Source organism: Apiospora kogelbergensis (genome assembly GCF_038363985.1).
Source record: "Apiospora kogelbergensis strain CBS 113332 chromosome Unknown utg000002l_segment0_segment0, whole genome shotgun sequence".
Classification (NCBI taxonomy): domain Eukaryota; kingdom Fungi; phylum Ascomycota; class Sordariomycetes; order Amphisphaeriales; family Apiosporaceae; genus Apiospora; species Apiospora kogelbergensis.
This window is the reverse complement of record NW_027117419.1, coordinates 1,569,303-1,590,651: the sequence shown is the minus strand read 5'-3', so window position 1 is coordinate 1,590,651 and position 21,349 is coordinate 1,569,303. Positions and strand designations below refer to the sequence as shown.

Below are 21,349 nucleotides of genomic sequence, written 5' to 3'. Positions count from 1 at the left end.
CCGATTCGACGTGTATTTGCACTATGGGTGCAATCATTTCTGTCATCCTGCCGATCTTATTTGTCCTGCCTGTATGGCGTTTACTTTGATACAACCAACTAAATCTGCAAAGTCAATGCTAGGTCACAACATTCCATGTCGTTCGATGGCTGCAGGACAGTCGCCCGGCAAACAGCCTTACATCTTAGCGATTCTGCATGCAATAGCGACACAATACCTTATGGACCATGGCTTCCGTTGTACAGTCCTTCTTTGGCAACATCTAAATAGTCCATCAATCGCGTGGACTTTGGGGCCAGCCAACATACTACCGTCATTGTGGGCTTGCTGGTGCATCCTCATCTCCAACCAGGAACGCTTCGGTTGGGCGTATACGGAGAGTAATGCCGGTGTCATTTGCCAAGACGGGACCCTGTGGAGGATTAATATACGGTTGAAGCAAGGAGGATAATAATGCAGCACGCAGAAGCGAAGGTGGGCAGGGCAAATCTGGTTCCGTCCAATCACAAGCTGGGCAGCTCAGCGTGTTCCTGGAGACACAGGGGAATCAAAGGAGTGATTTCGCTCCCTCGGCATATCGTTTCCACGATCTGAGCTGTCAATGTGACAAGTGAAGGACACCGCGACGACCGCATGACCCCTACTGCCGAACATCCCATCACTTTCGCCATGGTCGACTGGACATGCAATACTCAAAAGACTACCTTACGCCGCGGACCGGAGCTGCCGTACCCTGCATGCGTGTTCTAGCCATGGCCAGAAGAGTGAAGAGTTGGTCTATACTGCTGCAATGCAATAGTAACACCCAAGTTCTGCATTCAGCATCCAGATCATCGAGAATCGGCTTCCCTGCTTGGGTTTCTATGCTCATTTATCCACAAAGATCTGCGTCTTACTTGCAGGCTGAGCTCAGAGGATTTCTCGTATTCAGATCTGGAATGGAACTGCGCTGTATATAGAAGACGCTTGCTGCACCCATGGCGATCGCTCTCTTCTTGTTCTCACCGTGCAGTTCAGTCAGCTCGATTTCAGCTACTCAGCTACGAGGCATACAACAGCCATCATGCTGGCAGGCGTAGTCATTAGCAGCGTTTTTCTCCTCGGCAGCGCGATCGCAACCTTTGCCCCTGGCAAGAGGCAAGGTCAAGCATGCACAGCAGCTCTGGTCATTGATGACTTCAGCCATTGGAACGAGAGCTTGAACAGCCTCGAAGGCGCTACCAGTGGTAAGTTCTCTTGTGGTCACCAAGTTCGATAACTTACTTGAAGCACATATTGACTGCGTGGTACAGATGATGGCACCATGAACAGCACAAGTGTTGATGGGGGCTTGCTGACCTTCTCGCCTTCTGAGACGGTTGAGTCATACCTATATGAGCAATTCGGGTGCACCGCTGCGCTTGACCAGGGCTACAACATCTTGTCCTTTGACATAAAGGGACCTGCGGCTGCCTCGGTCTCACTGGAGATACAAACCCAGCCCAACTGCGATCCGGCAACAACCGAGTACAACAGCACTTATTTCACCATCAATGGTCTTACCGGTACCCTGGAAACCATCCAAGTTCCCCTGAGCTCGTGGTCTGGTGCCAACCTGAATGGTGTCATCGGGTTCCTGTGGTACGGCTTCTCCAAGGGGCTGACTGGATCCGACAATGTCTGGCAACTAGACAATGTCCAGCTTCTGTGCGGTGGTGCGGCGCCTCCTCCGCCACCTCCGACCACCACACCAGGTATGTAACCAAAACTGCTGTGATTAAACTGCAAGTTGGCTCACGATTTTTCTCAGTCCCAACTACTACCACTACAACGGCGCTGCCACCGCCAACTGTCACAGTCACAGTAACAGTTTCGCCTCCCCAACCGCCCACTACAACGCGCAAGACTACAACACGTTGTCGCTGGTGGGATCCTAACTGTGAAGATGATGACGATGACTGGGGCAGGGAGTCCAGGCCTACTGCTCCTCCAGGGCCCCCGGCTGTCCAGAAAAGGGAGATTGAGGAGCTGGAAAAGCGCGAGTTGGAGCTTGTTTCCCGACAGGACGATTGCAGCCTCGTGGCCATCGACGACTTCGAGTCGCAGTCGCGCTTGACCTTCTTGTTCTACAACGCGTTGCTCAAGTCTTCCAGTGACGACGGAACCATGAAGTCAGTCGTGGTTCGAGACAATAAGGTGACATTCACACCCAAAAACACGGACTCCTACTGGTACTCGCAAGTCGGTTGCATGGATGCCCGGGCCTATGGGGGCATATCGCTGAGGATCAATGCACCGGCGGGCTCGCAATTCGACGTCCAGCTTGCTTCCACTAAAGGGGCTTGTGGGACAGACGACACCAACAGTGTGACCGTGTCGACCAAGCAGCTTGGCTGGACGTTTGACGGCACGGAGAAGCTTTACAGCATTCCATTCTCCAAGTTCTCAGGCGTCGACCTGTCTAAACTTGAGACGTTCTACATCGGAAACTTGAAGAAGCCTGTGACGTTTGGCCCTATTGCGTTGTATTGTGGCACTACCGTTCGGGAGTTCGTCGTCAAGCCCCCTGTCCAGCCCTCTGAGCCGACGGCCACTGTAGGAGCACCGCCCAGCAAGGCGACCAACCTAGTCGTCGACGAGTTCAAGAATGCCAACTCGAATTCTCTCGGCGAATGGCATGGAGGCGACGAGGGGTTGGGCTTGACTTTCCGCAACAACAAGATGACACTCAAGACCAACGACTCAGATCTTATGTGGAACACGCAGCTGACGGAGAAGTGCCGCGACATGCGGGCCTGGCAGGACGCCTACCTGCACATCGCCTACAGCGGCAGCAACAAGTTCAGCATCGCTCTGCAACAGCACAACGAGAAATGCGACGACAGCATCATGCCGTTCCCGGAGACGTGGGACTCGCTCGAAGCGGCGCGGTACAGCGACAGCGCCGACATCTACATCCCGATGAGCCACTTCAACGTCAACTTCACGCGTCTCGTCGGCTTCGCCCTCAAGGGCTTCTACACGACCGACGCCACTGTCTTCTCCAAGCTCGAGATCGTCAACAAGGTGCCCAGCGGCTGGACGGTGCCCGAGAAGCTGCCCTCGGGTCAGTTCGTCTTCGCCTGTAAGCGGCCCAACTCGTTCGCCTTCGCCATTGACGACGGCGACCCGGCCCTTGCGCGCCAGGTCATGGACACGATCAAAGAGGAGAACATCAAGGTCACCTTCTTCACCGTCGGCGCGGCGCTGCAGGACCCCACGACCAACCTGAGCAGCCTGTACAATGACATGGCGGCCCGCGGCCACCAGGTCGCCATGCACAGCTACACGCACCCGCCGCTCGAGGGCCTGCCGGACGAGGCCTCGATCGACTGGGAGTACAGCAACATGATCCGGGCCGTGGCGTCGACGTTCAACGGCATGCACACGCCGTACTTCCGGGCGCCGTTCGGGACCGAGGGGGCGCGCATGCGGCAACGCCTCGCCGCCGTCATCGACGACCCCTACATCGTCCAGTGGAGCGTCGACGTCGAGGACTGGATGTGGGCCGAGTCGGACACGCCCGAGAAGCAGCTCGACGCCTTCAAGCGCGACGTCCAGAAGGGCGGCAACCTCGTCGTCATGCACTACCTCTACCCCTCCACCGTCGGCTACCTCAAGCAGTTCATCCAGATCGCCAAGGCCACGGGCAAGCAGCTCATGCGCGTCGATCAGTGCATGATGGACCCGAACGCGCCGCCGCTGTAAGGGAGAGAGCTGTCCTGTTTGTGGGCACTCGAACGATTAAAAAGGGGGGGGCGACAGGTAGGGTGATAGCGGCAAGTTGAGATGTGATGTAGTCAACTAGTTAGTGGATCGCCATTTCGTCAGGACTTACATCTTCGAAATCGATCACGGGGTTGGTGCCTGCTGGAGTCATCTGGCAGATTATTAGGCCAATGAAATAACTTGATCTATTATCTTAGTTTCCCTAGTTTTAGTTTCGAGTAGCCAAATTGCCCTGAGACCTTCTAGGCTATATTAAACGTATGACCATAAGTGTGTTTCTTCAAGGCTGGTGAGACTGCGGTGTGAATTGTCACTGCCAATGCCTCCCCCAGCAGACTAGGAACTCGTCGTGGCCAGTAGAAAGACAGTAGAGACTCACCACGGCAATTTCGGGCCTAACCAGGTTCAATCCAGGTGATGCCTGACCAGTGGGAATGAGTGGCATTCAGCAGCAGCAGATGTAGATTAAAAGGTAGTAGGGGAAACCAAAACTTTACTTGTAAAGTCATCGTGAAAGCACGTCACTCGTTGTATTGATATCTGGAACTGCTGCATAAAACGACACATGCGCGTGGGTTGGCGTGTATGAAGACAAGCCGCACCGTTAGGTACGCCTTCATTGTACCACCTCCCGCAGACTCGCTTTAGACAGCGACTGCGAGAAGCTTCTTGGAAAGATTCTGAATACCCGAGATCACGATGCGCTCCTTGGGCTTGGTCCAACCCTCCTCGAACGGCAAACGCTCCTGTTCTGAAAACACATATGTCAGCCGTTGTGCGGTTTCTCGGATACAAGAGTGATGCGAAAGGGGGCGTGGGATAGTGGAACGAAATGCTCGCTCTGGTCCTAGAAGTCAGGGAAGAACGGGAGAAAAAAAATACATACCGAAGAGAGTCCGGACTTGCTTGGTGTTGGCATTGCCGTCCGTCATGTCACCAAAGACGCCCAGGATCAGGCTGCACTCGAGCGTGCTGCCCTGGAGCTGCGCAGCGCCGAAGTTGAAGGCAGGGTTGGTGGCGTTGGCGCGGGCAACGGCGGCGGCGCGGGCCTTGGCCATGTCCTCGATGGAGATGGTGTCGCCAGTGAAGTGGGCGGCCGTGTTGGTCCAGATGGCGGCGTCGAATTTGTGGTTGTCACCCTTGCCGTCGAGCCAGTCGCCGCGGCTGAGGCTGGCGTCGTGCTCGATGATGCCGTGCTTGTCGAGGTCGTCGAGGTTCAGCGTGTCGGCGTAGCCCGTTGTCGACGCCTTGATGGCCACGGCGCCCACGAGGGCCGTCACCGCCGGGTCCAGGTTGACGACGTTGAGCAGCGCTCTCGATGGAGGACATGGACACGTTGAGGCCGTCTCGGTTGATGTAGCCCGAGTTGGCCAAGGAGTTCATCATGGGGCAGGGGCTTCGTCCTAGTCAACCCGCGGCTGTTAGTTATCTCCATGCCGGGGCCGCTCCCGGTCGCTCCCAAGTATGGAGAGGGTACTTACGGTCTGAGACCGTAGGGGCGATCCAGGTGTTGTCGCTGACAGCGGCGACGCAGGCCGCGACGGAAGCGATGAGTGCTGTGGTGTAAAGCATGATTGCGGATTGTAAAAGATAGACTGGTAGTTGGATTTGCAGGTCGCGAAAGAGAGACGATGGTTAGAGCTGGATGCTGCAGAACGCTTGCTGATGGCCAGATGTTCTTCTACGAAACTAATCACGTCCTGCATCGATATATATAGGCATGGCAAGCACACGGGGTTTTCGGGACAGGCGACATGATCCACGTCCCCATCCCGGCGGACATCTCGGTGAGTTTGCATGGTGCAGGATGCCACCAGGCCCAGATGCCGGCATCCTACACGGCGAGTCAGCGGTTTTGGCAGGCTCGACCGAAATAGGTCGCACACTCCGTGCGTCGACGGGGAAATCCAGAAGCGCCCCCTGCTTGACGCATTCGTGCACTGCCTGTGCGCATTGAAGAAGAGCGCCAAGACACATGGATGGTGCAGCTTGTCAAAGGGGTGAAACCTGATTTCCGCACCTGCGGACGCTATGCGAGCTCTGTCAGTACTCTGTCCGGGAGGCAACAATTGTTGACGTCGCATTGGTGACGGGGAATCCCGCCTGGCTGCAGTCCACCGCCTCATGCGACTCCGCCCTCTCCATTCCCTTTGTGGGCGACGTCCGAGACGGGAAGACAGCAGATCGCCAATGGCAAAGGCCGAATTAGTCAACTCGCCAGCCTTACCCGCTAAAAGGCACCTGCGGCTCCCCAGGCTTCGTAGCCGAAATAGCCACATAGCGCCAATGATGGCGGCCACGGTACGATTCAACGCCGGCGACCGTGTTGATGAAGCGTCGCTCCAGCCCGAACAGCCACACGAAGAAGTACGGCACAATGGCCACCAGGAAGAAGGCGCGCGTCATGGGCCGGATGTTTTGCGAGTAGTCGCGCACAGCGACGTCCTCGAAGCCGGCCTCCTCGAGCATCTTCTTGAAGACGCCCGCGTGCGAGACGGCGTTGGTGGGCATCGCCGAGTACTGGTTGATCTTGACCATGGAGTCGGCCAGGCCCTTCTGGTTGGCCTCCTGGACGAGGTCGTGCTCATACTCGAACTGCACGAGACGACCGCCCGGCTTGAGCAATCGGCGGAACCCCGCGAGGACCGCTTGAGGGTCGGCCGCGTGCACGAAGGTCTCCATTGTGTAGATGCCGTCAAAAGACGCGTCCGCAAATGTCTCTAGATGGTGGTAGTCCATCCTCTGTGCGCTGACAACGTCGTCCGATAGCCCGGAGCGCTTGATGTTGTGCTGTGCCTTGACGACGTGGTGTTCCGTCACATCGATGGCTTTGACGTGCAGTCCGTGAGCCTTCGCCATGCGCAGAGCAACGTGGCCAACGCCGCAGCCAGCATCGAGAACCCTCGACCCGGCGGGGAGTGCCAGTGCTTCGGCCATCCTATCCTCCATGTTGCGTAGCCCTTTGGAGAGGGGAAATGGCCAGTAAGTGTCATGATCCCAGTACCCAAAGTGGCGTGTGCCGCCGAGCATGAGCCTGTATCCCACTCTTGATTCCAATGACTGATAATACGACTGCAGTTGAGGATTCGAGTTGATCTTGGGCTCCTCCATGCCCGTCTTGCTCGCCGCGGTTGCCATATTTCAACTATGGAATCTGCATACGCCGTTCTTGGATGCAATAGTAGTTTTTATCGAATGCCAGTGTTCGACGCCGTTGTAATTGAATAAATGAAGGCTCAAGCAAAAAGCAACAGCTGATGAGAGCGTGACGAGGTGCCAGTCAGATTGATGACTGATTAGGAATCGGCAGTCACGGCGCTTGCATGCACCGCAGCCACACATTCCGTCATCGTCGTTCATGGTCTTGAATGCACTGACGAAACAGGCAGTCGGCATAATAAACTACTCTAATACGCGAATATGTACAAGAATTATCGATTCAAAGAAAACAAGCACCGCTGACCCAGGTACGCCAACATTCAAAAACCAAAGGATGAATCAAAACTACACTTGGTTCGGCCGATCGACAGCGCCAGCCGGTAGATTGGCCCAAGGGTTTATCCGCGGTTGGGATAGCATCTGGGTCTGGATATCCTGGGCGGTGCGCGGCATGGCGATGTCGACGAGGAGGTCGAAGGCGTCGTACCAGGCCGGCTCGGCCTCGGCCTTGGCGCAGACATGCACCAGCCGCGAGAACTCGTCCGGCCGCGAGTACACCGCCACGCACGAAAGGTTCACCACGATGCGGATCCAGGCTATGACCGAGTCGGCGTCGAGCGTCGCCGCCGCCTGGCGGAACTCGACCGTCCGAGCTTCCATTGCGCCGTCGCTGCTGCTGCTACTACTACTGCTGCTGCTGCTGCTGCTGTCTCTGTCGGCGGTTGCATCTTTGCGTGCGTAGCGCGCGAAGTTGTACGCGTAGTATCGGTTATTGGAGTCTTGACACATGTCCACAAGGTCGATGGGGCCAGGGGCCCGCCACATCTCATTGATGGCTTCCACGATGCCGCGCGGCTCATCCTCGGCGTCGGGTTCGAAGTTGACATTCCTGTAACTGAACGTTTTCAGCTGCTGCCTAACGAAGTAGGGTTTGCGACTCTCTCGGGGTAGGCCGCCGCGCTCGATGAACCGCTGGAACAGGGGCGTGTCGGCGGGGCGTTGGCGGGACTCGGCTGTCGGCGGGCCCAGGCGCGGGGTGTTGAGCCCGATCATGCGGAAGCTGCCCCGGATGTCGACGGACTGGTCCATGGTTAACCCGAAGGCGGCGTGGGAGTAGAGACGGTTGCTCAGCGAGAACTCGTTCCCGTGGCGCGAGAGCGGGTGGAGCTGCGACAGCAAGGGGCCCGCGGCATAGCACAGGCCCGCCAGCCGCTTGAGCTCGCCGAGGTCGAACTCGGATCCGCCCCGGCCGACGTGCACGTGCATGCCCGCCGTCTCGGGCGTTATGAAGCGCAGCTTTCTGCGGCGCGAGAGCCCGCCCACGACGCGCCGGATCTCGCCGAGGCTCGCGGGCGTGGCCCAGTAGGCGGGCGAGCGCAGCTCAAGGCTGACCCATTGGATTCGACTGCTCTTGTACGCAGCAAACACCGCCCGCGTGTGCCTCACCGACATGTCGTCGCCGATGTCCCATCCCCCAGAATGCCTGGTCGTCCGAGACGTGCTCGGCCTTCGGGTCCAGATTGACCACCTTCTCGTCCTTGTCGATGACGGCCACGCCGAGGTCAAGTAGGGTGTCGCGGAATTTCTGTTCAACCCACCTACGAACATACGCTCTTTCGTTGTCGCGGAACTTCCGAACGTCCTCTTCCGGTCGAGGAGGTATGATGTTCATATCCGGGAGCAGCACCTCGTCTATATCCTTCCCGTCGCGATTTCTTTGATGTACCACGGGGATCATGAACTCCAGCTCGATACCGAAGGAGAAGGCGTTACTTTTCCCATGCAGCTCTCCTGTCTGGGGCTCATTGGCTTTACCACTACTGTCCTTACTCTTGGTCTTGGGAGGTGGTTGAGGTGGTTTGACGGCGTTCGAGTTCACCGGTTCAACTTGAGTTTCAACCACTGGGTTCCTGAATGTAGGCGCCACTATGCTGGTACCGATTTCCTCGAGCTTCCGGCGCGCTTCTCTCTCCGCTTTGGCTCGCGCCTCTGCTGCAGCTCTGATTCGCTCCTCCTTGGCCTTCCTTTCCTCTTCAAGCTTATCTTGCGCCCTTTTCTCTGCTTGGGCAGCCTGCTCTGCTTTGGCGGCAGCCTTTGCTTTGGCGGCAGCCTCTGCCTCCTTGGCCCTTTTTTCCTCTTTAAGCTTATCTTGCGCCCTTTGCTTTGCTTGGGCAACAGCCTCTGCTTGGGCAACAGCCTCTACTAGCTCCTTCTCGGCCTTCTTTTCCTCCTCGAGTATCTCTTGCATCCTTTGTTTTTCTTTGGAAATTGCCTCTGCTGTGGCTTTAGTCCGCTCCTCTTGGGCTTTGATTAATGCTTCAAGGGAACTTTGTGCGTCTCTCTTTGGTACGGCAAGAGCCTCGGCGCCTTCAGCAGTGGGAGCAACAGGGGGGGCAGTCGGCACCGGTACGTCCTGGTCGACCTTGGTTTCAGTTTCCGGGGTTACTGAGGCCTCTACGGCATGTGACCCTGAATCTCCCATGTTTCCTCCAGCGATTCGCAGATAAGGCCCGTACCGAGACATATATCCCTCAAGCTGTGACAACGGCTCCCCTTCCAATCCGCTGGTCGCGCCGAGGTGCTTTCGTAGGACCTCAATCTCGCCATCATCGTTAATGGAGACCGGGTTGCGCTCCCGAAAGGCGTCGAGGATGGACGGGTAGAACCGGTTGTCCTTGCCCAGCACCACGGGCTTGCCGTGCCGCCCCACGGTCCAGGTGCCTGGGTGAATGTTGGGGTATTGGCGGTTCCCCGTGTCCCACTGCAGGCGGCAGACCGGCAGGATCGAGTACCACTTCAACAGCTTGCCGTCGTCGGCCCGGAAGCACTTGAAGCGGTCGTACTCGACCCACCCGCCGTACACGGGCACCGTGATGTATTGGCGACCGTTGTCGTAGCAGTACCCGTTCTGAAAGATGTACGCAACGCCCAACGATTTGGACCGCATCCAGTGGCCCACCTGGACATCCGAGTCCCAGCGATCGCGCGGGAGGGCGCGGCGCGCCCAGCGCTCAACAGCGTCAAAGGGGTCGCCTAGGTCCCCAACTTGCCTCTCGTGGAGGTGGCAGAGCTTGTTTAAACCGCAGAAGTCGACATTAAGGAGGTCAGCCACTGGGATTTCCCTGCGCTCGGGTTCAGTGCGCGCGCGCTTGTCGTCGCCATTGCTAAGATCGTCACTTGCGGTTCTCTTCCTCCCTGCCGTTCCCGCTCCGTCGCTAGACGGATCGACCATGACGCAATGATGCAAATGACCTGAAGTACATATATATTTCCTTCCTGCAGTTATATTGCCAGAAGAACCTCGCAACTCTCGCCAGGGGCAAGTCTGTTGTATGTAACAGCCGGTTGTTACTAGTTATTAGGACAAAACTCAGGTATCAGCTACAATATCCTTTGACTGCTTTCAGTATAGTAATCGCATTCCTAACCATGTATCATTGTGTCGTAGACGATTTGGAAAGTTGAGGGCCAGTTATGGCTTTGTTCGTTATATAGGTACAGAGACAATGCATGTCACTCTAGACTTGACTAGGGGTGATGCAACCGAAACCAGTCTATAGTCTCGTACTTTGAAGGCGTACATGACTACATGCTGTAGACCAACTCGAGATTTTGGGCCTGTAATCATTCAGTCGGCAAAGCTTATATACAGGCATAGTTGGCAATTGTCCGTCAAGCGGCGAAATTTGGCCAAAGACAGAACCCTCCAAATACTGAACATACCCTGCTTACTAAAGGCGATCGCGTGTGTGAAACCTCTTGCAGGTTTGCAGGTTTTACTTGCTGGTATGTGTGTTTAAATCTGGAATGACACATAGGTCCTATTAGAGGTTGTCACTGAAGGCTGCGCAATCCGCGGTTCAAGCTGAATCCATGAATTCCGTATGGAGGGTTTGCAGAAACGACTACAGCGCAGGGGGGACTAATGCAGATCGAAATGCAGAGAGTAGAGACTCCAAATAACCCCAAGAAAACTCCTAAACGGGCACAGTCCTGTTCCGGGGAAGGACGCAGAACCGGCAATCAGAATTTAACTGAGTGATGCAACATGGCCTCCTAAGACTGGCTCTTCTTGCCCTTGTACAAGTATCTGTGGGGTCCATGTCAGTAAAACTGTACGCATATATACGGGGTACCGATCCGAAGTCAACTTACCGTCCGAAAACTCCTTCCACAGCACCAACAGCGCCCATGATACCCAGGCCCAGGCCAACGCTCTGCCAGCTGAGGCGGTCTCGTGCGTGCAGGTCCCAGGCCTTGTAACCCAAGAAACCACTCAAGCCAACGACACCGACGAGGTTGCTGATAACAAGCGCAGTGCTAGCGCCGTCGTTCATCTCCCCGAACCACTTAGTCAAGAAGCTGTCGGCCTTGCGGGCCTTGTTGGAAGCCTTCTTCTTGGCGAGATCGGCTTCGGCGCGGAGCTGCTCTTCCTCACGGTCGCGGCGGGCGGCTTGCGTCTCGGTCTGGATGTCTTGCTCGGCGTAGTCCGAAGGGACGGTGCGGACTGAAGGAGTGTCGACATCGACTAATGACGAAGTGCTGGCCGATGCGGTCGACTCAAGCTGAGGGGGCTGAGGGGCGGCAGCCTGGACGACAATTAGAACGAATCAATGGAGGAAAGCCCGTACACAGCGTGGTTCAAATCGCCCAGAAGTACACCAGCCTCGACGGCAATCAGCTAGCCATAGCTCCAGCCGTCGCCCAAGTAGATGACAAGATAATTGTGGAAAACGCTCATACCTCTTCGGGGGTCTGCTTGGGGCCAGACGCTGCAATGTCTGCGTACGACACTGATTGGCAAGTCAGCTAAGTTCAGATGATGGATTGACCCGACTGGACAGTACTATTATGCGCACTCACTGCTGTAGTATGTTGTTTGGAGTTGTGGATGTTCGAGGTGGCGGACCGGTGGTCTTCAGGACGGATTCCAGAAAAAACTGGATGTCGGGAAGATTGTATTCGGGGTGTAGAATGGAGATTGAAAGTCGATGCACATGCGAGAACCAAGAATGAATTGGGATTGGGCGGTGGGAAAAAACCGGGAGGTTGCGTCGTCTCCAAGTGGTTGATCGAGTTAAAGCGTTCGAAAGCGTTAGAGCTCCCACCCTAGCTCCTCCTGCTTCCTGCTTCCTCTCTCTCCTCTGTGCCAGTCAATCTCCCAATGCCCGTCAATGCCCCTCCTGCTGCCTCTTCACGATGGCATGACGCAATGACGTAACAGCGGCGGCTCCCACCATGCTTTCTTACCCGCCCATGCTTATGCATCTTCTCCATACCTTATGCCCACGGAAGGCGTGTCCGATCCTCAATGGTCCCTGGCAGACACTTACATAATATCGTCTCCATCGATGCCAAGTCATCTCTCTCAGTCACATCGCTATTGTCGTGGATAGCTGCATTGCCCCTCATTCCGAAGAAATATGTAAAGCGCAGCGCTGCCTCTTGTGCTTTTCAGCCGCTCCCACATCGAGAGACTGACGAACACAAGTCATACCGCGGAAAAAGTGTAAGAAAGAACGAGACGGTATGTACGTATTCTGTAATCCTCGCAGACAGACATGTCGAGCGCAAACACTCACCTCAAGCACAAACCTGCAAAGCTGGGGGGTTTGTGCCCACACAGCGTTCGATGGAAAACCGACCACAGGACACATAACAGGTCACAAAGGAAGGGAAATATAATCTAGACAAGATCCAAAACTATAAATATCGACATGCTACTATTGCCGCTTACATCAGCCGGATTTTGGACATTTCGAGCAATCGTACGGAGTACGTACTCGACCGGGGGCGGGACTTCAACAAGCCCGAATATACCGTGATGACGGAGACATATCTCTTAAATCCGCTCAGCCCGCGTGCAGGGGTCACCATCGTGCATGAGCTTGACTTCCTTCTCCCCCACGGCCAATCTACAAGGCGATCTGATGAACGAACCCGCTAACAACACGCTTGCCGCTTATCGCCGCTGCCTGCTACCTGTCGCAAACATCTCACTCATCTCGCACTCGGCTTAACTCAACTCGACTCAGCCTACCCGCCCCCCTTCCTCATTGTCCCCTGCATGCGCGCACGCCGTACTCTGCGTCGACGTAACTGACTTGCCTAGCGCCCTCGTTTCATCCCGGCTCGGAACACTGATTTTCTCCAGGGGTCACCCGGAGTTTGGACATTCTTTAAGTAGGCGGTGCTGTCCCCACCACCGCCTACGTCTTTTGCCACTTGTCCGGTATGATCAAGAACTCCAATACCTCCATCGTCTTCCAGTCCTCGAGAAAAGCCATCGCCGCCGTTGCCAGACTCCAGAAAGACCCCGTACACATCGTCCAGTCCTCGAAGAAGATCATCGCCGCCGTGCAGAGATTCCAAAACGATCCCAACACCACACTCCTGACTAACATGTCGGAAGCCGCCGCAGCGTCTGACCAAAAGTCCGGGAGAGGGCAGCAGCCTGTCCTGGCGTCGCAAAGGGCGAAAGACGAACAAGCCCAGTCCATATCGAAGCAAACAGCTTCGCGGATGGGCTACTTCCCTCTCGGGTATAAGGACGCTATTCACCAATGGGTATGTATTTCGATCGTTCCCTTTATTACGGTTCTGCGTGGGTGCTAAGTAGCCAGTAGTGGACCAGCGTCACCCCGCCAATCGCCGAACGAAACGTTGTATCATGTATTCCCTACCTTCGAGAGGCTGTCGCGCAGAGCGTGGCGCCCCTGGATGCGCTTCCGTCCGCCGAGCATCCCGGTTCTCAAGAAACCTCGGCTAAGGTCGACCCCTTCGGCCCCAGAGTATGGAGGTCGCAAATGGTCCAACTACCCGGCAAGAACCGCGCCCTGAACGAATTCTCCGTCGAACATGTCGACGAATCGCACGATGACACGCTCGTGATGCTTCATGGCTACGGCGCCGGCCTGGGCTTCTACTACAAAAACTTCGAGCCCCTGACTCGTGCCAAAGGCTGGAAGCTGTATGCGCTGGACATGCTAGGGATGGGCAATTCCACGCGCCCGCCCTTCCGAGTAAATGCGAAGGATCAGGAGGGCAAAATCACGGAAGCCGAGAACTGGTTCATCGACGCGCTGGAAGACTGGCGCAAAGCCCGGAAGCTTGAGAAGTTTACCCTGCTAGGCCACTCGCTCGGTGGTTACCTGGCAGTGTCGTACGCCCTGAAGTACCCTGGCCACCTGAACAAGCTCATTCTGGCCTCTCCCGTTGGAATTCCCGAAGATCCATATGCAGTCAATTCCGAAATGCCCGAGCCGAAGGAATCCACCTTCCAGGACGAGTTCACCCAGGATCAACAAGCAACAACCCAGTCACACGATCAAAACAGCCTCGGGAACTCGAAGATCAAGCCCAGCGGCGCTGAAACGCCAAAGAAAAGACCATACCCCGGCTGGCTGGTCTGGTTGTGGGATGCCAATGTGTCGCCTTTCAGCATCGTCCGCTTATCTGGACCCCTGGGTCCTCGATTCGTATCGGGCTGGACCTCGCGCAGATTTGATCATTTGCCAACAGACGAGGCGCAAACGCTCCACGACTATGCCTACTCGTTGTTCCGTCAAAAGGGAAGTGGAGAATATGCCTTGCCTTATCTTCTCGCACCCGGCGCATTCGCCCGAAGGCCCGTCATCAACCGCATCCAGGGTGTTGGCCGCCAAGTCATCACTCCCGCGTCGGAATCGTCTCCGGCAGTGAAGGAAACGGGCTTTCCCATCGTCTTCATGTACGGAGAGAATGACTGGATGGACAAAAAGGGAGGCCAAGCAGCCGAAGAAAAGTTGAAGCAGGCGAAGGTCAAGGCGCTCCTCGACGGCACCGACGAAGAAAAGCGCAAGGAGAACGGAGCGGCAAAGGTAGTTATCATTAAGAAGGCGGGCCACCACCTTTATTTGGATAACGCAGACGACTTTAACGAGGTGATGAGGAAAGAAATGGAAGACACAAGGAAGAAGACACTCCGCGATCGGGAATCCACATCGACATAGAGACGTGAAAGAGCTACGCGGGGCACGAGGGCGTTCAGACGGCGTTTTCAGGACTGGGAGAGATAAGGTATCCTCTCATTAGCATTTGACTTTGGAAACGTTTCTGCAGTCTTCGGCGAGCAGTGTTGCTGGGTAATAGATGGATAGATGCACCCACCACCGGCGTCATTGGACCATATTGGAGTGTGTATAGTTATATTATTGAGAAGACGCATCTTCCTGCAATGACAAAATACAACAGCTAGGGAAGCTATGTATTAATGTCGGGACAGTGGGCGTTTTACCATGTTTTCAGCATCACCCACTGAACATGTCAGGTAAGCGGAGGGGGCAAAGGGACACCTGAGGCAGCTGGATACATACGGCTACAGTTAACCATTGGTTATGAACATATAAGTTAGATATAATAATAGGAAACCTCAACAACACGAACAAGAATCCTCTGGTTAGACGGCAAGCGCGCAAAAAGTTGAATATGAAATTAAAAGAAAAGAAACAAGCTAACATCTCATTATCTGGGTCATTACCTAAGTAGCTTGAAGATATAGGATAGCAGCAGAGGCAAAGAGCAAGGAAGTTTTTGAGACAAGCAACATTTTCCATCGCATATGTGTTGTTCTTGGCTTGATACCAAGGACACGGCACTCACGATTTATCACTTACCCTCACTGTCATTAGGTGCAAGTACTTCTTCGGTTATCACGCTCATATATCGCCCTTCCCTCACATGTGCGACTAAGACCATGACTTTCCAATTTCTTTCGAGTCCCCCTTTACAACATTTCCAATCACTACGAAATTTGAAGTAAAAATATCCGTCATATAGTTTCATTGTTTGCTTTTTCTAACTCGGCATATAACCATCTCTCAGCATGAAAATTGACTGGCCTTTATCCCAATAGCTAAATACCGGAAACCCCAGTGACAGTCGCCAGGGTATCTAAGTCACATAATAAATACAGACTGTACTCTCCTTACAGATGTTTCCCATTCCCATGTCCATCAGTTGTGTACATAAGAGTGGATCGTCCTTATCTTCGTACGAGGCAGCTGTAGTCAATGACCTCTGTTCCGATCTTACCAGTGCCTTTTGCGTGTGCTTTCTGGTATCATGGCCAGCGAGGCCGCTAGAGGCCGGTTCTCTTGCCCGGGTGGAAGGCTGTAGGCAGACGTTCTCTATACAGTGTGGGAGATCGAGGCATTGCCACGAAGGCTGCGGGCGGAGAGCTGCCGGGGCATGAGGAAGTCTTGAAGTTGCTTCCTGGCTTCTCAGAGGTAAGAATCTCGCCGACTTCTTTGACAGGAGGCATGGTGGATTGTGTATTGCGAAATGTTGTTGAATGAGCTTGAGATTGTTTGGAAAGGGGCTGCTGTTGGGGTTGAGGTTGGTTTTCTTTTAGAGATTCTTCCGGATGTTTGCTATTCATCGAGGGCATTTGAGAAAACCATTTGTTGTTCACTATCTTCGTACGCAAACGATTCTATATATACATATCTTCGGACGAAACCATGACTTCACCATCCCGGGGAAACTTGACAAGCCGCACACCGATTGCGCCCAATCAGAAGACGTTGCGATGTGAGCATGCTTCATCTCCTTCTTGCCTTGTTACTGCAATACAGATACATAGCTACATGCAGTGTAGTCCAACGTCACGTAACACGACTTCGGTGTCTAATATACGCAAGTCACTTGCATAATTCTGGTGCTCTGGTTACGCCTCCATCACCAGCGGTCGCTGCTGTGGTACGTAAGCTGATTCATGGCCCGCTCCCGGTAGGACAGCATACCTTCCCTATACGGCGTGTAGGGCTGGCTGCGGCAGGCAAGCAGCGGAGCGGCACGAGCGAGGTGGGCAGAGGCGATAAGTCCACCCGCCTTGCTGTACGTGATGGTATTGCTTGCATCGCCATGTGGTTGTAGAGGCGAAGGCGGAAACCGAGAGTGTGTACGGAGCAATATGTATATTCTAGGGACTGGCCAAGACGCAAGGGTAGCTTGAGCTAGGGCCTGTTATCCGCTAAAAAGTTGAGCTCGGCCGGGGGTTGGTGGCAGGTGGGCATTTTGGGGGGTCTTTTGGTCTTTTGGTGGTGCTCTGCCGCGTGGGTGGCAGTTACTGGCTGGGTGTGGCAGGGGCGCACAGGCGGACAGGCGGACACCACAGCACGCGGGTGGGTTGGGGGTTTTTGGTGGTGCGGTTCGTCCGTCTTGGGGGGGCCCGACCAGTAGCCAGTAGACCGACCACGAACTACTGGACCAGGACGGTTCAATGAATTCGCATCCCGCCTTTTCCCTTTCGCTGCTGCTCCATTTTCCTCTGGCATCGTGTTGAACGTATGACCAACGAGGCGCCTCCACTCACCGCGACTTTGGAACCAAGAGATAGTTCGTTCGGCCCTTGGCAGGCTCGGAACGACTGAACGAATAGCGGCCGCAGCTTCGAGATTTTCGCCCATGCCATACCGAAACCGATACAATATAGAGCCATAATCAGCACAACCCCCTCACCAAGTCACACGAATGCGTTGTCGGGAGTAGAAGCATTTCGGTGAATCGCCGCCGACGTGGACGGTCGAATACTTCTTCTCGTTTTCTTGCCTCTTCGATCCCGATCCCACTCGACTCCTCTCGACTCGCACCGTCCGCTTCTCCGCCTGTCTGCCTGGGAGGAGGCACATTCATGCATATCACATACACATAACATCACATTATCGGGAAGAAACATTATTGGAGGGTCGAGCCAGCGAGCCAGCGAGCGTGCGTGCCATACTTTGCTGCTGCCTTACGCAACACAATAACGCGGCAACAAGTTTGCCTGCCTTACGAGGGCCATTATCGACGTCTACACCGAAAACCACTCCACATACACACAAACCATGGCCGACTCAGTCGACTCCATCGTCAAAGGCGCCCCGTCGCCCGCGGGTGAGGCCATGTCGAAATCGCCCCCGACAGGCACGAGCCCCATCGCCAGCAGTCTGGGGGGCGGCATTAGCAACAACACAAAGCCGGGCGACCCGCTGCACCACACCCCGTCTTCGCCGTCTATGATCTATCTCAATATGCTGATCCTCGAGGCCTCGCTCCGGGCCCAGTACCTCGAGCTGCGGACGCGGCGGCGCAAGCACACCTTCTTCTTGGGCCTGCTAAGCATTTGGGTGAGCGGCTTCGGGTACGCCCTGTTCTTCGCGCCGCGCGAAGACGGCATTGGCGTCGGCGGTAGCGTCTACTGGGTCGTCGACATGACTGAGAAGGTCTGCTTCATGGCGGGCATCGTGACGGCGCTGCTGGTCTGGGCCACGGGCATCTGGGACCGGGGTGTCCGCTGGCCGCGGCGCTGGTTCTCCATCTCGAACCGCGGCCTCAGGGGCTTCAACTGCAAGCTCGTCGTCTCCAAGCGGTCCTGGCTCGTCGAGGCCATGTCCGCGCTGGGCTTCTTCATCACCTACGGCGCCTTCTCCAAGAACGCGGGCCAGTACCGCTTCGTCGAGCCTTCGATCCTACGCGAGGTCGAGAAGGAGCTCAAGCTGTCCCACCAAGATCACCCCCTCTGCCCTTCACCAGTGGCGACGAAGAGAAGGGCGGGCACGAAGAGGACCTGGCACCCGGAGGCGACTATGTGAAGCTACTGTTGCTGCCCAAGCCCTTTTCGCCCAACTTCCGTGAGAACTGGGAGCTGTACCGCGCCGAGTACTGGGAGCGCGAGAACGAGCGCCGCGCCCTGCTCCGCCACAAGCTGCAGCAGCGCGATAAGGAATTTGCTAAGCAACAGAGCCGCTGGTTCTGGTGGCTGCCCGGCCGTCAGCAAAAGCTGGAGGAGCGAATGCGCCAAGGAACACCCCTAGCGTCTGAAAACGAAAAGACATCCCTGCACCACCGACAGCACTCTACCGTCATGAAGGAGCACAGGCGCACGAGGAGCGGCAGCGTACGCCGGACCTCGACGTCAGCCGGCTCCACGTCGCGCGGCTCTACCCCTACCATCGGTGTCGAAGCCGCTGCCGACGGACCCGAGGCCAGCAGCGCCTCTGGTGCCCCGAGCAGCCGGCGCGGCAGCAACGCCTCGACTGCGTCGACCAAGGGCCGCGCCAAGCGTCAACAGCAAGGGAACCTGTCCTCAGGCGGCTCGTTGCGGTCTAAGCGTCCCTCCTCTATGGCTGACAACCGGTCTCTGACCCCCGACTACCCGTCGCCGCTCGCGCGGGAGAGCAGCGTCACGGGCGACGACGACGACAATAAGTCCGTGTCGGGCCATCACGAAGGGGGCGGCGGAACGGGCCGCAACTTGAGGAAAAAGGCGTCTCGGTCCAGTGTTGCGTCGCATTAGAGAGCATAGACTTGTCCGTGTTTTTCCAGCGCCATAGAGACGATATTACGGTAGCAAATATGGAATATTATGATAAAACCAACCTCTCCCAGCCACTCGCTCGTGGTTACTGTGTTCTGTGAGATTTCCCTACTCTCCTTGTGCTTCCGTGATGAGATGTGTGCTGCCCTAGGCGTTTCAGCTGAAAGAAACGTAGACCAAAACTCCGGATTGAATTCTTCTCGCCGTATGATAACGCTCTCCTGTATTGAAGGTCTATTGACCCCTCAGCCGAGCAGACTAATAGTCTATCTCCGTCAAAACATGTTGAAAGCCCTTCGGGCGGCAGGCGGTGGACAGAAAGAAAGTACCGCAAAGGAAGTTAGTTATAACATTCTTTACAAAATCTTAAGATATCCAATCGTTATTTTTAAGAATTTTTTTTCAAACTTCCTGAGTACGCCTTGATCTTACCGTATGAGCGGTATTTTCTTTTTCGTTACCAGCCTAGCTAGAGTGTGATACTGGCGTGGGATGGCAGCTGGAGTGAGCTGGGAGCCGCGATGCGGCGATGTATTGCTAGTCTGATATATTCTGTACAACACTGGAATCAATGGGTATATGCCTTTCCTGAACTCCTATAACAATGCAAAAGCAATACCAGGTTCTCGTACCAACGACTGGTCGCGTACCAACAGCGGGGTAAAAAACCCCTGCAACTCGCGACTTCTATGCGGCCATTTCCATATCCTTATTACCATCCATGTCCACATCATCCTGCTCGGCAAAGGGGGCTTGGCCGGGGCGTGGAGTGTCGTTGTCTTGTTCATCATCTTTGTCCATCTCATCAGCAGTACGCCTCAGCCTTCGCTGGGTGCTACTGTCAATTGCAGGCGCCGCTGCCCGATGTTGGTTGACAGTCCGTCGGGCATCAAGCAAACCCTCGTAGGTCTGCAGCAAAAACTTCATTTCTTCACTAAGGTTGATGCAGAAGCGGCGGTAGTGAATGAACTGGCATGCTCTGACCATGTTCATGCCCAGGACGGCCATCATGTAGGCAACCACCACGATGGGGGAGCGGTCGTTTCCCGTCTCGCAAAAGACCAGGACCTTGCCTCGCTTGAAGTCTTGTCGGTTGATAAACATACTGCCCTCGGTGGCCTGGCCGCCAGACGCGGCAGGGACGGCCTGGCGGTGGTAGACGTCCAAGAAGTGATTGTTTATCTTGCGTACGGCATCGGGGAGCGAGCGGATCATACCCATTTGATTCTCTATATCAATATAGTCTGCCTGGATCCCTAGCTCCTGCGCAATGGCATCGGCAAACATGAGGCGGGCACTGGCGAAGCGTGAGTCGCGGACGGCCAGCAGCATGGTGATTCCATTCGCCGTCAGCCACTCCCGATCACGGGCCACATTGGAGGGACCTAGGTAAAGGCAGTCGAGGATGGCCTGCGCCTGGCGCCGCTCGCTGTAGTTCCACGAGCCGGTCGAGTCACGCGCCGTCTGCTCTCTCAATCCGCCAGTGATAATGTCGAGCTGCTCCGGGCTCAGATCGGCGGGGTCAACGTTCGCGTACGACGGGACAACCTTAATAGGACCGCCGTTCTCCGCAATGGTAGGCGTCGGGATGGTGATGCTGGGCGGACTGGGCGGTCGCGAGCTGTAAGGGACGGTTGGTATGGCATACCCATATATCAGATCCTGATCTTCTGGGCAAGGGTGACGTGGGTGTTGGCCTGGAGGCGCCAGCGACTTGGGTTCAAGCTCGGAGCCTTCCATGTTGCCCTTGCCTTCTTCCATCAGCGGGTCAAATCTCGAATGATACTGCTCTGCTATATGCCGATGGTACGAGATGGAAAACCCGAATTGATATTGCCACACACAAGAGGAGAGGGGTGGTCTGGTGCGTAGTCCTACAGTTGAATAAAAGGCTTGGTGGTTTACTGCTTGGAGCTGTTGGTTGTCACTGAGGACTGAGAAGGAAAGTGTTTATTGGTGGATGGGGATTTACACAAGAGAAGTCGCGACGCGCTCAGCTTCCTTCCTATTCCAAGCAATTCAATTAGGACAATTGCGGGGTCCTCAGTCCCCTAAATAGGTACTTGTCTATTCCAATTTCAGGCAGCCACTGCTCTGTTACCT

The 21,349-nt window shown here is 55.4% G+C and overlaps 9 protein-coding genes across 9 annotated transcripts; 3 read left to right on the top strand and 6 right to left on the bottom strand.

Moving 5' to 3' along the window:
• Positions 1-1,063: 1,063 nt before the first annotated feature.
• On the top strand, positions 1,064-3,726 carry PG998_003373 (uncharacterized protein; the record flags this gene model as incomplete). Its single annotated transcript, XM_066870191.1, has 3 exons — positions 1,064-1,226; positions 1,293-1,733; positions 1,790-3,726. The coding sequence occupies 3 exons, from the start codon at positions 1,064-1,066 to the stop codon at positions 3,724-3,726; spliced, it is 2,541 nt and encodes an 846-aa protein (XP_066733941.1).
• Positions 3,727-4,391: 665 nt separating this feature from the next.
• On the bottom strand, positions 4,392-5,319 carry PG998_003372 (uncharacterized protein; the record flags this gene model as incomplete). Its single annotated transcript, XM_066870190.1, is given in 4 exon segments — positions 4,392-4,498; positions 4,634-5,061; positions 5,081-5,150; positions 5,229-5,319. 4 exon segments carry the CDS (start codon positions 5,317-5,319, stop codon positions 4,392-4,394), a joined length of 696 nt encoding a protein of 231 aa, XP_066733940.1.
• Positions 5,320-5,970: 651 nt separating this feature from the next.
• PG998_003371 (demethylrebeccamycin-D-glucose O-methyltransferase) lies at positions 5,971-6,885 on the bottom strand (the record flags this gene model as incomplete). Its single annotated transcript, XM_066870189.1, has 1 exon — positions 5,971-6,885. One exon carries the CDS (start codon positions 6,883-6,885, stop codon positions 5,971-5,973), a length of 915 nt encoding a protein of 304 aa, XP_066733939.1.
• Positions 6,886-7,251: 366 nt separating this feature from the next.
• PG998_003370 (uncharacterized protein) lies at positions 7,252-10,138 on the bottom strand (the record flags this gene model as incomplete). The annotated part of the gene is made up of 2 exons (XM_066870188.1): positions 7,252-8,389; positions 8,517-10,138. The coding sequence occupies 2 exons, from the start codon at positions 10,136-10,138 to the stop codon at positions 7,252-7,254; spliced, it is 2,760 nt and encodes a 919-aa protein (XP_066733938.1).
• An 824-nt stretch (positions 10,139-10,962) lies between these two features.
• PG998_003369 (uncharacterized protein) lies at positions 10,963-12,318 on the bottom strand (the record flags this gene model as incomplete). Its single annotated transcript, XM_066870187.1, has 4 exons — positions 10,963-10,996; positions 11,062-11,495; positions 11,650-11,699; positions 12,240-12,318. The coding sequence occupies 4 exons, from the start codon at positions 12,316-12,318 to the stop codon at positions 10,963-10,965; spliced, it is 597 nt and encodes a 198-aa protein (XP_066733937.1).
• An 822-nt stretch (positions 12,319-13,140) lies between these two features.
• On the top strand, positions 13,141-14,897 carry PG998_003368 (uncharacterized protein; the record flags this gene model as incomplete). Its single annotated transcript, XM_066870186.1, has 2 exons — positions 13,141-13,473; positions 13,533-14,897. 2 exons carry the CDS (start codon positions 13,141-13,143, stop codon positions 14,895-14,897), a joined length of 1,698 nt encoding a protein of 565 aa, XP_066733936.1.
• Positions 14,898-16,024: 1,127 nt separating this feature from the next.
• PG998_003367 (uncharacterized protein) lies at positions 16,025-16,207 on the bottom strand (the record flags this gene model as incomplete). Its single annotated transcript, XM_066870185.1, has 1 exon — positions 16,025-16,207. One exon carries the CDS (start codon positions 16,205-16,207, stop codon positions 16,025-16,027), a length of 183 nt encoding a protein of 60 aa, XP_066733935.1.
• A 1,567-nt stretch (positions 16,208-17,774) lies between these two features.
• On the top strand, positions 17,775-19,225 carry PG998_003366 (uncharacterized protein; the record flags this gene model as incomplete). Its single annotated transcript, XM_066870184.1, has 2 exons — positions 17,775-18,427; positions 18,463-19,225. 2 exons carry the CDS (start codon positions 17,775-17,777, stop codon positions 19,223-19,225), a joined length of 1,416 nt encoding a protein of 471 aa, XP_066733934.1.
• Positions 19,226-19,933: 708 nt separating this feature from the next.
• On the bottom strand, positions 19,934-20,986 carry PG998_003365 (uncharacterized protein; the record flags this gene model as incomplete). Its single annotated transcript, XM_066870183.1, has 1 exon — positions 19,934-20,986. One exon carries the CDS (start codon positions 20,984-20,986, stop codon positions 19,934-19,936), a length of 1,053 nt encoding a protein of 350 aa, XP_066733933.1.
• Positions 20,987-21,349: the final 363 nt, after the last annotated feature.